General features: G+C 41.5%; 1 protein-coding gene across 3 annotated transcripts; it reads left to right on the top strand.

Moving 5' to 3' along the window:
* The first annotated feature begins 69 nt into the window (after positions 1 to 69).
* RSPH10B (radial spoke head 10 homolog B) lies at positions 70 to 14,756 on the top strand. Of its 3 annotated transcripts, none has more exons than XM_052680520.1 (18): positions 70 to 1,308; positions 1,995 to 2,070; positions 2,334 to 2,402; positions 2,637 to 2,810; positions 3,248 to 3,333; positions 3,958 to 4,078; positions 5,345 to 5,521; positions 6,297 to 6,357; positions 6,827 to 6,948; positions 7,383 to 7,572; positions 8,245 to 8,356; positions 8,970 to 9,049; positions 9,139 to 9,287; positions 10,046 to 10,153; positions 10,967 to 11,134; positions 11,849 to 11,900; positions 13,455 to 13,647; positions 13,977 to 14,756. In XM_052680520.1, exons 1-18 carry the CDS (start codon positions 1,058 to 1,060, stop codon positions 14,182 to 14,184), a joined length of 2,397 nt encoding a protein of 798 aa, XP_052536480.1. In that variant the 5' UTR covers positions 70 to 1,057; the 3' UTR covers positions 14,185 to 14,756. The 3 variants fall into 3 exon arrangements, with proteins under 3 accessions (XP_052536480.1, XP_052536479.1, XP_052536481.1); XM_052680519.1 differs by having other exon boundaries at positions 6,216 to 6,357; XM_052680521.1 differs by lacking the exon at positions 13,455 to 13,647 and adding an exon at positions 13,302 to 13,400 and having other exon boundaries at positions 6,216 to 6,357; positions 13,977 to 14,187.
* Positions 14,757 to 14,777: the final 21 nt, after the last annotated feature.

Genomic DNA, 14,777 nt, shown 5'->3' with positions numbered 1-14,777 from the left:
CAGTGATTCTTAAAGCTGATGTTCCCAACTCTGAGAACGGCATCAATCAGGTGTTAAAGCGCGGCTGCTGCCTGGGATCACTTTAAATTAAAGGCAAACCACCCGCAGCTGGAAATGCAGCGGGTTTCTTTCTTAGGCTAAACCTGGGTTTCATTGGTAATTCCTTCAAGCATTAGTATTACGTTTAATGATTATCTTACTGCCGTCTGTGCTTAATGTTCAAACAGAGAAACCATCCGGCATATTGAATTAGCTCTATTGCCATTTACGTTCCCACGTTTTTCACAAAGGGATCCTCCTTTCCAGACGACAAACGGCGAGCAGCCGGCGGGCAGCGACCACAGCCGCGTGCACACGTGCGGCCGGGCTGCCCGCAGGGCCTCTGCCTTCTGCCGCCTTCCGCCGCCTCCCGCGCCGCCGCTCGGCCCACAGCGCGGAGCCGCCCCACGCGGCGCGGCCGTTCGGCGCGAGGACGGCGGCTCGGCTCCGCTCCGCTCTGCTCCGCTCAGCTCTGCGCACGCGCAGCCGTCGCCTCGGTTTCCTGGCGCTGGCGCCGTCCGTGCCGCGCTCCGTTTGATTCCTGTATCGTAAAGCTGCGGTCGCTGATTTGTGGGTGAAAAAAAGTGTGGATTTGTGTGAGCACAGCGGTTCTCGCTGTCCCGGAGCCTTCCTGTGAGCGTTGCCTGGCGGAACGGCCTCGTTTCCGTGGCTGTGGTGGCAGGTTAGGCTGCGTTGAGCCCCGCAGGAGCGGAGCGGTGGCTGTGCGCGCGGCTAAGGCGGCTTGGCCTTCACGCGTCACTGAATCCGGGCCCGAAAATCCTCCCGGGTAGACGGGCAGCTTTGTGTAGCAAAAAGAAACCTGCCGAGTGCTTTGGAGGCTGAGCCCGGGTCTGAGCGCCGCAGAGCGGAGCTCCGAGGACTCGCCGTGATCACGGTGAATGCGGTGAGGGAAGGCGAGGTGCTGTGGGCTGTTTGGTTTTTGCATTGCATAGAGAGGGAGAGCTGTGCGTAAGAAGGCAGTACTCAGAAGGAAAGTAGAGGTTCGGACATCTCAGTTATGGCAAAGGATAAGAAGAGAGATGGCAAGAAGTCAGAGAAGTCTGTCCCTCCCGTCCCTGCACACAGTGCTGCAGCTGAGAGCAGTCCCACAAAGCTGACAGCTCTGCACGCCTCAGCCGACGGAGCGGAAGAAGGGCAAGCAAGTGCAGCAGTGTTGGATAAAGGACCAGAGAAAGCAGTGGAAGCTCCCATCCAAGATGTTCCTCCGTACTACGAGGAGCCCATTCTTGCTCAACTCGTTGTGAAAAGGTATGTTTGGTACAGGCCTGACGGTGAGATTGGGAATTCTTGCTCAGGTATCCCTGATGTACATGCTACGCGTCATAGAAATTCCGCTTAGACTCTTGAATTGTGGCAGTGAGTGAAGTTATTCAGACCCAGTAGCACTGACACTGTTGCAGTGATGCACAGAAATTCTGCTGCCCTGCTTGGATCCTGCAGTGCTGCTGGCACTCACTGCCTGCTGAGAGATTTGTTCTTCAGGATGGGGTAAGGTGCAGGAGGTTTGTGTAGAAAACATGTGCACATCACTTCATTTCCAGTTGTCGCTGCCTTTTAGCATTTAGTCTTTGAATTCCTCATGAATGTCCTGAACTGAGGGAAACAGGTGAATGTCATTTCTTAACTAATCGTTTGGTAGTTCAAGGAAAGTGTATGCAATGCTTCACATACTCACAGGTTGCCTGGTTGTAAGCTAATAAACACAATATGACTTTTTTTTAAAGGGGAAAAAAAATAGATGTCTGAAGCAACACAGTCATGATATAAAATATTACAGGCAAGATGCTGAGAGCTGCAGATGTTGTGTCTTGTGTTGGAAATAGAGCTGCAGCAGGGATCTTTGTGCAGTCCATCAGAGTTATTTTATGTCTGTTGTGGTTTTGGTTTCTTGGCAGTGACCTGGAATGTTCATCTTCAGTTTGTTTTCTTTGCAGCTATGAAGGTGACAAAGTTCGTAGGTTGTATGAGGGTGAAGGTGTTGCGTTTTTTGAGGGAGGAAATATTTATAAGGTGAGTGTATAAATTAATAAATTTTAAAAAATAGTAGGAATCAATCACCTTATCTTTCTAGAATAAAGGCGCAGCTTCTTTTAAAGTAGATGAAGGCTGAGTGCTTGAAATGTGTATGTGTTGGAAGCTCTGATGTTTTCTGGCATTAAAACCTCAATGGAAACTTATTCAGAGTTGCATACGTTAGTTTGGGTTCTTGTAGTCCTTGTGTTAGTTGTGGTAGGAACACATTGGCAAACAATGGCTTTCTGTTCACTTTGTAGGGCATGTTTTCTGAAGGGCTTATGCACGGACAAGGGACTTACACGTGGGCTGATGGAGTGAAGTATGAGGTGAGGTGCAATACACCTTGTGACTGAACACTTTTACAGCCAATTAGAGGCGCAAGTTTGAGTAAAGTTGTGTGAGAGTAATTGGTGCGATACAGTTGGTAAATGCAGAGCTGTGGCAGTGATTTCAGTTGCAAACCTGGGTTCTTGGAGAAAGCTGGTTATATCTTCCTTGCACTGAGGAGGAACAGTGTCACATGCCTCATGTTTTGTAAATGCTGTGATTTAATCTTTTAGGGAACGTTCGTTAAGAATGTGCAGATGGTTAATGGATGCTATATGTGGAACGATGGCAGTATTTATGAAGGCTCAATCAAAAATGGACTCAGGCATGGATTTGGCTTTTTCAGGAGCGGTATCCATCCAGTTTCTTACGTTGGTTACTGGTATAAAGGCAAAAGGCATGGAAAGGTAAATAAAAACACCAAGCAGAACACAGGTTCAGGTGAATATCTTCTAGAAATGCAATTACTTTCCTGCAAAGATTTCACAAAGATGTTTTATGTCACTGCACAGGCTGGCACTGTATAGAGGTGCCTTTGTCATTAGTGCCTTCTCTCTGAGGTCCTAAATGCTAATAGAAACAGTTGAGTTGGGGTCTTGTTTGTAGTAGAGAGGATGAATGGTGTGCCACAAGAGTAACTGCTCTGTGCTGCGGCTTGTCCTTTGGGCTGCTCCAGTTGACCAAGTCAAAACTGATGCCTGCATCCATAGCCACAGAATGATGCTGCTGCCCACAAAGGACAAAGTGATGGTGCCCCACGGCGCCCTTGGGCAGACCAGGTGGCAGCTTTTTGTGCGGATGATGATTTGGTATTGATTTAAATTGACTGTGCTCTTTGTTTCAGGGCACCATTTATTATGACCAGGAACATGTGTCTTGGTACTCAGGTGACTGGGTAGATAACGTCAAAGAAGGATGGGGAATAAGATGGTAAAGAAGATAACACTTTGGTTCTTTTTTTTTCCCATGAAATATCACTATTTCTTTTTCTGTTGTTTGAAAACAGATGCAAATGCTACTATTTCACAGTCATGTATTTTCTGCAGTGAAATAAATAATTGTTTGAAATGTTTGGTGGTAAAACAGATCTTCTCTGTGACTTAAAGTTGTATGTTGATGTATTTATCCTGGTTACTGTTGAAAAGGAAGTATAAACAAAATGAAATAATTCCACCCCAGCTTTGGTAAACCAGAAGTCAACATTTCAAAGCAAATTAATTGAATTGATTTGAATGGATGGAAGTGATTTTGTGATTAAATGAATAATTTGGTCTAATGTTATATAAACTAATAATTCCATTAGTTATGATGAAGGCTCTTCAGAGTGAAAGTTGTTAATATTTTTTCAAAGGTTTGTAAGTTAAAATTGAGTAAACAGTGCACACAGTGAAACTTGTGTGTTCCTGTTGAGCCAAATCAATGCTGCTATTTAACACAAAGAAATGCTAAATTTATTAACATTGAGGTTTTGTGTAAATCCTACTTTTTGTAATACCCACTTAGGAGCTCATTCCTAATGAATCCTAACTCTTCTTACAAATATTTTTTTCCCAGCTATAAGTCTGGAAATGTCTATGAAGGTCACTGGGAGAAAAATGCACGCCATGGAAGGGGAAGAATGAGGTGGCTGACAGCTGGTCAGGAGTACATTGGGCAGTGGGTGCATGGAGTACAGGTATTAATTTCTTCCTTGGAACTTCTCTAGTTGAAAGTGTGTCCTTTAGCCAGTCACAATTCAATAGGTATTGTTGTGCAGTGTTGAGGAGCTTGATGTGATTTTGCTAGCAGAGATTGAGAAGATGTGCTGGTTGTTGTAACTTGATTCTCATGTTAGCAGTGTTCACATTTTTTAAAGGCTTTTAAGTCTTAAAAATCATAATTTAATTCTCTCATAGGAAGTTAAAAGCTTGTTAAGTAAAAATAAAAAATAAAAAAAGATTAAGTTAAGTGTGTGCTGCTTGTTTTATCTTGAGATATGACTTCGCCGTGTGTGGTAATGAGGTGTGTGCCATCCGTGATGTATGCTGCTCCTTCTGGAAGCTTCACGATGTAGGGAGATTTCTGCTCTTTTGTGTTCCTTCCACGTGTTGTTCTGTGGGAAAAAAGAGTAGGAGCTGCTTCCTCTGTCTTTTCACTCTGCACTGAAATGTCCAGCTTCTGGGGCATGGAGGCGCTCTGCAGTGTGGTGCTCCTCAGCTGGCTGCCACAGCGTTAGGGTTGAAAGGATTCGGACTGGAAGGGTGTCTTTAGGAGTCCTTTTGTTAGAGCCTGCTGTGTTGATTTGGATATGTGTTGATTTGGGATGTGTTGATTTGGGATATCCTCTGGAATGTTTCTCCCGTGCATCTTTGTAGAATATATTCTGCATAGAAGGGCAGCGAGGCTGTGAAGGGCTTGGAGAATATGCTGTATGAGGAGCGGCTGAAGGACCTGGGGCTGTGTGGTCTGGGGAAAAGGAGGCTGAGGGGAGACCTGATTGCTCTCTTCCAGTACCTGAAAGGTGATTGCAGTGACAGCAGGGCTGGTCTCTTCTCACTGGTTGAGGGGAAATGGCCCCAAGCTGTGCCGGGGGTGGTTTGGGTTGGATATCAGGAAAAACTTATTTACAGAAAGGTCATTAAGCACTGCAATGGGCTGCCCAGGAAGGTGGTTGAGTCACTGTCCCTGGATGTGTTTAAAACGTGTGTGGAAGTGATGCTCAGGGCTGTGATTTAGCAGAGGGCCGTTAGAGGTAGGGGAGTATGGTCAGGTTGTTGTTGGACTTGAAGATCTTTAAGGTCTTTTTCAACCTGAGCAGTTCTATGGTTCTATTCACAGCTATTTGTTGGGTGCTCTTTATCTGGGAAGTCTATCAGCAGCAACTCTTAGAGATGTCTAGATTGTTCTCATTTGCAAAGGTTTGAGCGTGTAGCATTGCTACTAGGACTTCAATATTTTTCAGCATGGATATGGCACCCACATCTGGTTTCTGAAGAGAATGCCTGCATCTCAGTATCCGCAGAGTAATAAATACGTGGGTGAGTTTGTGAACGGGCAGCGCCACGGCCGAGGGAAGTTCATCTATGCCAGCGGAGCGGTGTACGAGGGCCAGTGGGTTCATAACAAGAAGCATGGCAAGGTGTGTGCTGATAAGCAGTGAGACAAACCTACAGGCAGCACCAGAAAAGACCATTATGGCCTTGTGTAGCGGGTTTCTGCATTCCTGTACCAAAAACTGCTTGCTGTTTGTGTCATGTGTGGAAACTGAACATGAAGCACAGAGAATGCTGAAGGCAGATGGGGCACTTTTCAGGGACCTTCCTGGGCCACCATTTGACTCTGAAGCATGTTATGCATATAATGAAATACATTTTACTGTGAAGATTTTCAGTGCAATGGCTGCACATTGACTTTAGCAACAGCTGCTCAGTACTTCTCCTCCCGTGAGCTAATGAATGTCAAGCTGTCCTTGCACAGAGGGTTTCTGGTATTAGTTGATTATTTTGTTTAAAAAAGCCGAACACACACATCTGTGGGTAGCTTGTTAAACTATTGAGACAGACTGCAGTTTTTCCAAATGGGGGGAGTGTTTTCTCTCAAAATATGTTATAAAATTAAAAGACACATTGACAGTTCTTTAACCTAGCAGTGTGCTTTAGCAGGTGACATCGTAGAAAAGATACGAAAAGTTCTTTGCCTTACTTTATCTCATAGTTGCATTTTAACCAAATGGATAAAAGAAAGATTAACTGAGAGCGTTAGTAGTATTTTTTTCCTAATCTTCTATTACATAGGAGAATTTATATTGAAATTAATCAGTTCAATGTCTGTAGGGCAAGTTTGTCTTCAAGAATGGAAATATTTATGAAGGAGAGTTTAGAGATGATAAGATGGTAGAATATCCTGCTTTTCAGCTGGATGCAGAGAGTGCTCCAAAGCTGGATGCCGTTTGCTGGGGAAGTTGTTCTGGCTCTGGTGAGTAACTGAACGAGTTCTAACAGCTTACCTTTTGTTGCTCATTTTTCTCTCATGTCAGTCTGTTTGTTCCAGAGTTAGACCAATTTCCTTGGGGAATTTTGGTGAGGACAAGTTATTTTAATAGTTAATGCTTATTGCTTCTATTTGTCTTGTTTCTAATGTGTGACACTTGGAGTAATGAGCTCCTACTGCATCTTGTAACAGTTTGGAAACTGTGTTGTCTTGAAATTTAATGGCATATGTAATGCCTGCATATTTTTGGTTAGTGGTTGGATTTGAAGAAAAAAAAAAACCAAAATGCTACATTGTGATGCTTATAGTGTTGGTTATTAAAGAATATTCTGCTCAGTGTATAGGAGGTTATTAATCCCTGAAGTTAGTAAAATAAGATGGAATTGTGTATGTTTTATTTTCCTTGTGTGTATGTATTTAATTTTCTTTTGGTTGTAATTTATTTGTGTGTTAGAGGCCATCAGAATCATTAACAACTCAGAAAATCCTTCTGCTCTGGGATCAGATATTGAATTAGATATATCTTCACTGCTCAACTTGTTGCCAGGGGAAGAGAGACAAGAAGAAGTGAAACAAGTAAGAGCCTTCTGCCTGGTGTATTGAGGTTTTTTTTTTTTTCTCCAGCAAGTTTCTTATTATCTTATTTCTGACTTAAAGATATTAAAGTAAGTCTTTCCATTTGTGAGTTATTCAGAAATCCAAAGGCCCTGGAAACAGGAAGGCACAAAGAATGAATAGATGGTATTGACTCTTCCTGAGCAGCCACTGGGAAACAATACAGAATGTTAGCTTGTTTGGAAGGGCAGTCAGCAGCTGCTTCCAGATACTGCAGGGTTTGTCTGCCACGAAAGATACGTGTTGTGACTTCATCTGAGTAATGCTGTCCTGAGCCCTAGCCAGAAACGTACTCTGGAGTGTGGAGTTTTAAAAATCAGAGCTTTCTGTGCTCCATATGAGCAGATTTCTAATTGCTAGGAGACTGTACTGAAAACATGTCCTGCTTGTTTTAGGTAGAATTTGCTGTGTTGAGACATATTACAAAACTGAGAAGAGTTTACACCTTTTACAGCAGCTTAGGCTGCGATGATTCTCCTGACAACACCTTCCTTATGACCAGGCTCCAGTTTTGGAGATTTCTGAAGGACTGCTGCTTTCATCACTCCAGTCTAACTCTTGCTGAAATGGACCGGATACTGAGTGGTTTGTATTTCCTTTGGTTGGGCCTGGAAATGAGGAACTTTATCAGTGAGGCTCTCCTCTTGTAGTCAAATGGCCTGGAACCAGTCACACTGTGCCTGGGAATCTGCAGGGCTTGTATTAATGCTTTTACAAAAAACACTTGGGGTATAGGTGAGAAAAATGCAAAATCAGAATACCGTTAAAATGGTTCTGAAGAGCTTCTGTTCAAAAGCTGTGGTTGTTCCTGGCCTTGCCATTACAGTTAAATGCAGCTTTAGGAAGTTTGGGAAGGACAAGTTAAAGACAAAGATCTGTAATACTTTTTCCATGCTCTTGACTTGGGTTTGAATGTAGTATATTTTTTCTCTTTTGAGAAAAGCTCATTAGTGAGTCAGCTCTATTTGGACTGCAGGTGGACCTTCATCACAGAGGCACGCAGTGCATCCCCGGTACACAAGGGGTTAACTTCTTAGAGTCTTTAGAAAGAGAGATGATAAGATTAAGCTACAGATCCTCTGCTTCCCTTGCTCTGCTTATCTGAAAGCAATGCTGTGTCTGGTCTGATTCATCCAGGACTGTTTCACAGCAGCTGTTAAGGATGGGGAGGATTGGAAAGTTTTAAGCTCGGTATAGTCATAAGGATTTTAATCTACATGATGGCAATAAAGGGTATTTTTTTTCCAATTTTTTTAGGTGATAAAACACCACTTGAGGAGATACATTCTCCATATGAGACTTTACTGTTTAGAACGTTTTTATCTCACCTTATTCATCTGTCATTTCATATGTATCATGAGGAGCACAAGTAAGTTTCATCTTTCAATGAAATTTATTTCAAAGTCATGTTGGATTCTTTTTTTTTTTTTCTCCTCTCCTTTTGTTCTCCTCTGCAGAAGGCATCTGCTTTTGCACCCTTAATTGTCCATTCTCTGGTATCTGTCCTGATACCAGGCAAAGTATCCCAGTAACTGATTCTGGGCCTGCTATCAAAGTACTCAGCAGCCATATGTCAGTGCTTTGGGAGCTGGTGTATGTACACAGTACATAGCTGCTTATTATTCCATACAAATAGTAGCAGATGTTTTCAAAGAGAAAGGCAGAGTGCTGAATTCAAGGGGGCTTTGATCCTACTACATGAGGGGGCTTTTGAAATTTCTCTTTAATGTACAACATTAATGAAGCAACGTTTTCATATTGAGCATAAATGTGAATCTTCTCTCTTTAATTCTGTGTGAGAGGGTAGCATTCGAGACGGTCTCGAGAAGGACTGTTTTCCAAGAGTCTTGAATTTCAGTGAACTGTCAAGAAAAAAATCTGTTGTAAAATCTTGCAGGATAAATGTACTCAAAAATAAAAGCTTTCCTTGTACGTTTTGTGCAAAAATTAAAAAAAAAAAGTAATTTTTGTTTGAATTGTAGAGGTAAAAGTCCTTACCTGCATAAGTGTTTCATTGAAATGATGTCCAGGAATGTTAATCCCACTGCGTGCCATATTCAGGGTAAGGAAGATAATTTCCTCTTCCATTGTTACCACAGGCATCCTGGTCTTACAGTAACCATTGCTTTTTCCTACTGAATTTTTTTACAGGTCTCTTATTTTCTGAACAGCGTCGTGCTGTTTTTGCCATGAGGTACATTGACAAATGCTGGGAAATACACAGAGCTTTTTGTCATCAGAACACCAGACCTCCGTTTGAACCCACAATGAAGATGAGGCAGTTCCTCTGGATGCTGAATGTAATCTAACTACTTCTTTGTGTGCGACTAGCTGCACTTTGCTCAGCTTATATGGGCATTTTGAGGTTCTGCCTGTGACTTCTGCACACTTGGAAAAGTTTGATAACGCTGCTACAAACTGCCTGACAGATGTTATGGGCACTCTGGCACAGAAGTTTATGCACTTTTTGCAGGATTGCCTTCTGATCATTTCAAATCATCAAATCTCAGGCAAATGTTTGCCTTTTTTTTTTTTTTTTTTTTTAATATAAAACTTATATGCTGAAGTATCATGCTGCTACAAATCAAAGAATGGAACCTTTGGAGTAACGCAGTGAAGAATTTTGATGAGGTTTAAGCTTAATGTACTGCACCTTGGTCTTGAGATTCCTTACTAAAATTCAGCAATCCAAGGCTAGATCCAGAGGCTAGGGAAGAATTCCAATCGATATAACTGGGTTCTGAGTCACTGTCACTTTTAAACCCAAGCCTTTCTTTTTCCTTGAGCTTTCTTTAATAAAGCTATTAGAGGACAAAATTGTAATATTCTGTAATATTACAATTGTAATATTATTATTTATGATCTTTCTTGAGGTTTTTTTTCTTAACATTGTTTCTGAATTATCAGAAGAATTCCCACTGAATTCTGTGGGGCCAGAATTTCAGTCTATCATTAATTATGTTGTGGAAATATCAGTTGAATCCAGTACAAATTTTGACACAGGCTTTAAAGAGAGTTGGGTTAGGTCTGTTAACATATAATCTTTAATCTTACTCAGGATTTCAAACTCCTTGGCAAGCAATTAACTGCTTCAAGACTTGTGGAAATACTTTTCAAAGAGGGTCCCTCCCTACATGACAGCAGCAGTAGCAACCTGGAGCAGGAGGTGTGTATGGGGGGCAAAGTAACAGCACACACAGAAGTCCATTGCCACAGGAACAATTTTTAGGAAGTGTTGCAGCTCCCTGTCTGCTAGAACAGGAAGAAAGTGTCATTTACTGTGAAAAAAAGACTACAATCTTGGTACTGTTTTTATTTTCTGTTGCTTTGTGCCTGTATCTTCTAGTTTAGCTTAGTGTTCCATATTTTGATGATTACTATGCCCGTGTGCTGATCCTACAGATATTACCCTGAAAGAATTGTAACACAGGGGGTGCAATGCCTGGTTAGTGATGTGTGAATTGCCAACTTAATAGATAGCAGCTATAGAAGGTTCTTCAGCTCCCAGCTGGCATGCCAGATCCTTGAGGAATGGCTCTTATGTAGTGACAGTCTATTATAAATGACACAATTGAATTTGTGATTTTTAAACAGTATCTGGTATACACCATGTGTGTTAATAAAGGATTTGCTATGCCCCTGTTACTGGCAGTTTTAGAAGCATCATCCACAATTGAACATTGTAAGTTCTGGCAATGCTGTGTGTTACTGCTCAGAGAGAGAAATTCCTTGTAACTCCAGGTACGACAAAAATCAGTATTATTAAGTGACTTGTAGAAGGCATAAACACAGTGTATCACCTTCTGAATTTTTGGTGCTTTGGCCATTTTTTCTTTCAAAGAAGGAATCTATGAGTAGACATAAGAAGCTAGGGGGGGCTTCACAATTAGTGTCTGAGTTCCTGATTTGCTTAGGCACACGCATCTGTCATGAGATTTTGCAAAGATGAATGAATTGATCACTGTTTGTTTTACTCTAGCTGGTCTTTCTTGAATTTGTTGAAGCTCTTCTTCATTGTGCCTTGGTGCATGTTACCAGTGGTGTGATTAAGGAGCAGGTAGATGATCAGAAAAGTAACTTCAGAACGGAGGGTTTCTCCGAAGGAGCCACAAATGAGACTTGCTACACGCAGTTTTCTCTCTCGCAGGTAATGCTGATGCAGACTGATAAAATATTATTACTTGTCCACTTAAAGAGAGCAAAGTCAGGCCCTGCTAAAGCCCAAACATGGGAATTAAATTCCTGTCTTTGTATAAACTCCTCATTTGAATGAATCCTGTTTTTTGTTTGTTTGTTGCTACCTTAGACTGTAACATCAGTGTTGACATTCCTAACTTGCAGGAACATTTTTGTAGATAATTCTAATTACACACAGGACACTTGCAAGTCTCCTTCTGTTCAACAAGTGGATGGACTGGTGGCAGGGATGCCTCTCCTGCTTTAAGTGGAGTGTCAGAACTGATGTGTAAGAGTGGCCTTAAAGCCATTGCCATGTTCCCAGAGGATACACTGTGCTCTTTTCTTTTTGCTGATTTTTTTAACACTGATTCAGTAGGTTGTAACATGCTGCCTGTGACACTGTGCACCCTGCTGTGGGTGCCAAGGAATTTCAAGTTTTGAAGGGGGCTAGCATTTCACCTAATGTTAAATATAATGTGCTCCTGTGCCTGTATGTATCTATGAGCCTAACAGTGGTGTATTTCTATAGCTAACAAAGCATTTGCTCCTGTAAGAAGCCTTTGCTGGTCTTATTTAGGATATTAGTTGCTGTTTTCTGCATAAAGCAGAACAATGTGATTTCAGTATTGAATTTCAACACAAGACCCAGAATTTATTAACTGAATTTTAAACTTCTTGCCAGGTGCTGAGACCTTGTGAAGACAGAGGGCACAGTCGTCAAGAATTTTTGATGGGTGAGTACTGTAGTTAATCATAAGCATCCATAGGCAGGGGTGGTAGAGGAGATACACTCTTGCTACAGCTTTAAAGGTGATTAAAACAGTAGTTAATAACTGAAACAGTTGGACATATTGTAATTACAGAGGGTAGAGGCATTCTGTTTTGTATTTACCCAAGGGGTTTACCTCTTTGTTTTAGTTTCCTACAGCTGCTACGCTCAGCTGGGCGAGTTTCAGTCTCTGAACTTTGAATGCTTTTTAATTACAAGCTATCACATTCTTCCTTAAGAAAACTAACTTAGAAACTTCTTAAAATTAAATTATTTCTTGTCTGTTCCATGCATTTGGGCATGGGAAGAGGTCGAACTCTGTGCTGCATATCCATTATGGATCTTTTCATTGGCACAGAAGTTTTCCAGCCACCAAGCTAGCTGAATGTCAGTGGCAATTCAGTCTTGTTTATCCTGAAGATCAACATGCAGAATTACAGACTGAGTCATTCCAACTTTTCTGTATTTGCCACACCAGACAGTGTCCTGCCATTCCACACAACTGATGGCAGGCAGTATCAGAGATGTTTGGCCACTGTCCAGTTGGGATAAAGAAAAAGAACAAGATTTCTCTCCAACATCAGAGTTGATAAGTAAAGCAATCCTACTGTGCTAAGACACAAAATCCCCTGTGCTTCTCCTTTAATTGTGACATTTTATTTGTATATTCAGTATCAGTTTGTCACAAGAGGGCAGTGAATGAACATCATTAATTCTGGAGATAAGTTTTTGAAGAAAAATCTTTAAGAAATAATTTAAAAGAAAGAGATTTGATCAGTGAGAATTTTAAGTACTCCTAACTTAAATAACTTTTAGTTTTGAAATGCCACGTCTTATATGTAGGGCATCGATGTTTATCATGTGCTTTCTGGGCATTTCAATTTTGGGCAAATACAAGACTTTACAGCTATTTTTGTCTTCTTTTGCTCAAGTCAGAAACTGGGGCTCTCTGTGTTTGTTAGTGTTACACAGACAGAGAAACTGAATGCATGAATGTAAGTAGACAAGGTGTTCTTTAAGAAGTCATCAGACCTTTCACTCCGATGACTGAAAAATTAGACCTGAAAAAAAAACATTTCATAACCACTGGATGGGCTCTAGGCTGCTTTTCAATAGCTACAGCTGGGTGTATTTTTGTTCTTTCAGTAGTCATTTCCATCCCTTTGCTCCCCTACCTACAGCAGCCATAGATACTGAACTGCCATTAGATTACTGCATAATTAAAACATTTGTCATAGAGTTAAAGAGGAATGCTTATTCTAACTCTGCTCCTGGAGATGAGGAACACAGAAGACCTGCATGAGGGCCATCCCTTTCCACTTGCAGTCATAAGTTTCTCACATTTGTCATCTTGCATTCTATGCAGAAGCAAATGTGCACTGCTTGCAGATGTGGAGAGGAGGAGCATCGGTGCAGCCAGACTCTTCTGCCAGAATTTCAGATGTGAAATATTGTATTCCAAAAGGTATTTGAAATAGAAATATTCTTAACAAATACACATTTAACTTTCATGTTGCAGATGAACTAGAAGCCCAAACTGGAAAAGATAAGGACTTTGATTGGTGGATGTATCAAGTGCAAATCTTTTTTACAAACAAATTGTTTCCAGCCTACCAGCATGAAAAAGTGTTGAAGGCAAAAATAAAAGAAAATCGAATACGGAGTGCTGAGTTAGCTGAGCTGAGGAGGAGGAAGGATGAGGAGATAGCAAAGTGAGTATTTCACCTTTTACTAACAGAATTTCTGAAAATGCAAGATTTGCTTTAATAAAATAGTACAGCACACCACAACCAGCTCATCTGCAGAATGATTACAGGCTGCCTTCAGGTTACAGAAATGTCTTTCGTGGTACTTAATCCCTGCTCTGTGTAAGGGGAGTCAAGTCAAATGTGTTTTTTGTATACTGTAAATTGGACTTGTAGAACTAAGTAGCTGGACTTCTTGCTTCTCAGTTCATACTGTGAGTATAGTTGCAACTGCTTGGCCAGCATGAATGTGTCTCCCTCCCTGCTGTACATAACTTTAAATCTTGTTCACTCAGACTTATTGCTGAAAGAGAAGCAGAAGATGCAAAAAAGCAGAAAGGAGCTGCAGAAGAAGAAATGTCATTGGAGTGCAAGAGTACAGTGTTTAAGGAGTTAGAAGAGCCTGGTGCACAGTCAGCACCCCCTCCAAAGGAAGAGGCTTCTGCTGTACCAGCCCCAGCTGTTACCAAGGTGCCCACAGGAACCAAGAGGAGGAGGAAGTGAATCTTCTGATAAGATCCACTAGACTGACAAGAATGTAAGTGTTCTTTGAAGAGAAAAATACAAACCAAAACCCACACCAAATAACGCTTCCACTGGCATCTGAATCACAAGTGCTATAAAAGTGAGATTTGCTGTTCTGCTGAAACTTCAAGGCTAGCTGTCCTTAAACAAAGAGCCTTGGGAAAAGGAATGTGTGGGCAGTTAAATAAAGTGTAACCCTCTGCAGAAATAAACAAAGTTATTCCTGCAGTCAATGTTAGCTAATTAGTTAAAACTTGTATCAGTGTTAAGGTGATACAGAACTTATGTTCCCTATCGATGGTATTGCTGAAGTAAATGGCTTCATGTTAAATTAGTTTTACATACATGAAGTAAGTCAAGTAAGTATTTTTTGTGGTCCGGTCTGATTGTGTTTGGGGAATACTTGCAGGTAGGAATTTGACAACAAAAGAGCTAAAATTGAAGCAGGACTTGTTAAGAACAGGTCAGGTCAGCCTAGGGCTGGAGCAAGAGAGTTACAAAGACTCAGAGGTGTTTGTAAGCTGTCTGATTTCACAGCGCAGCGTAATGTCCTGCTTGTTCTATGCAAATCA

Source organism: Tympanuchus pallidicinctus, unplaced genomic scaffold, assembly GCF_026119805.1.
Source record: "Tympanuchus pallidicinctus isolate F22 unplaced genomic scaffold, pur_lepc_1.0 scaffold18, whole genome shotgun sequence".
NCBI lineage: Eukaryota > Metazoa > Chordata > Aves > Galliformes > Phasianidae > Tympanuchus > Tympanuchus pallidicinctus.
Note: the sequence above shows the minus strand (reverse complement) of the source record. Positions and strands in the feature narration are given on the sequence as shown.

Excerpts from the sequence above, each read along its gene's own strand:
- RSPH10B (XM_052680519.1), top strand. The coding sequence starts at position 1,058 with ATGGCAAAGGATAAGAAGAGAGATGGCAAGAAGTCAGAGAAGTCTGTC. Across the intron at positions 5,522-6,215 it reads ATAACAAGAAGCATGGCAAG|GGCAAGTTTGTCTTCAAGAA; the intron begins GTGTGTGCTGAT and ends CAATGTCTGTAG. Across the intron at positions 6,949-7,382 it reads GACAAGAAGAAGTGAAACAA|GTAGAATTTGCTGTGTTGAG; the intron begins GTAAGAGCCTTC and ends TGCTTGTTTTAG.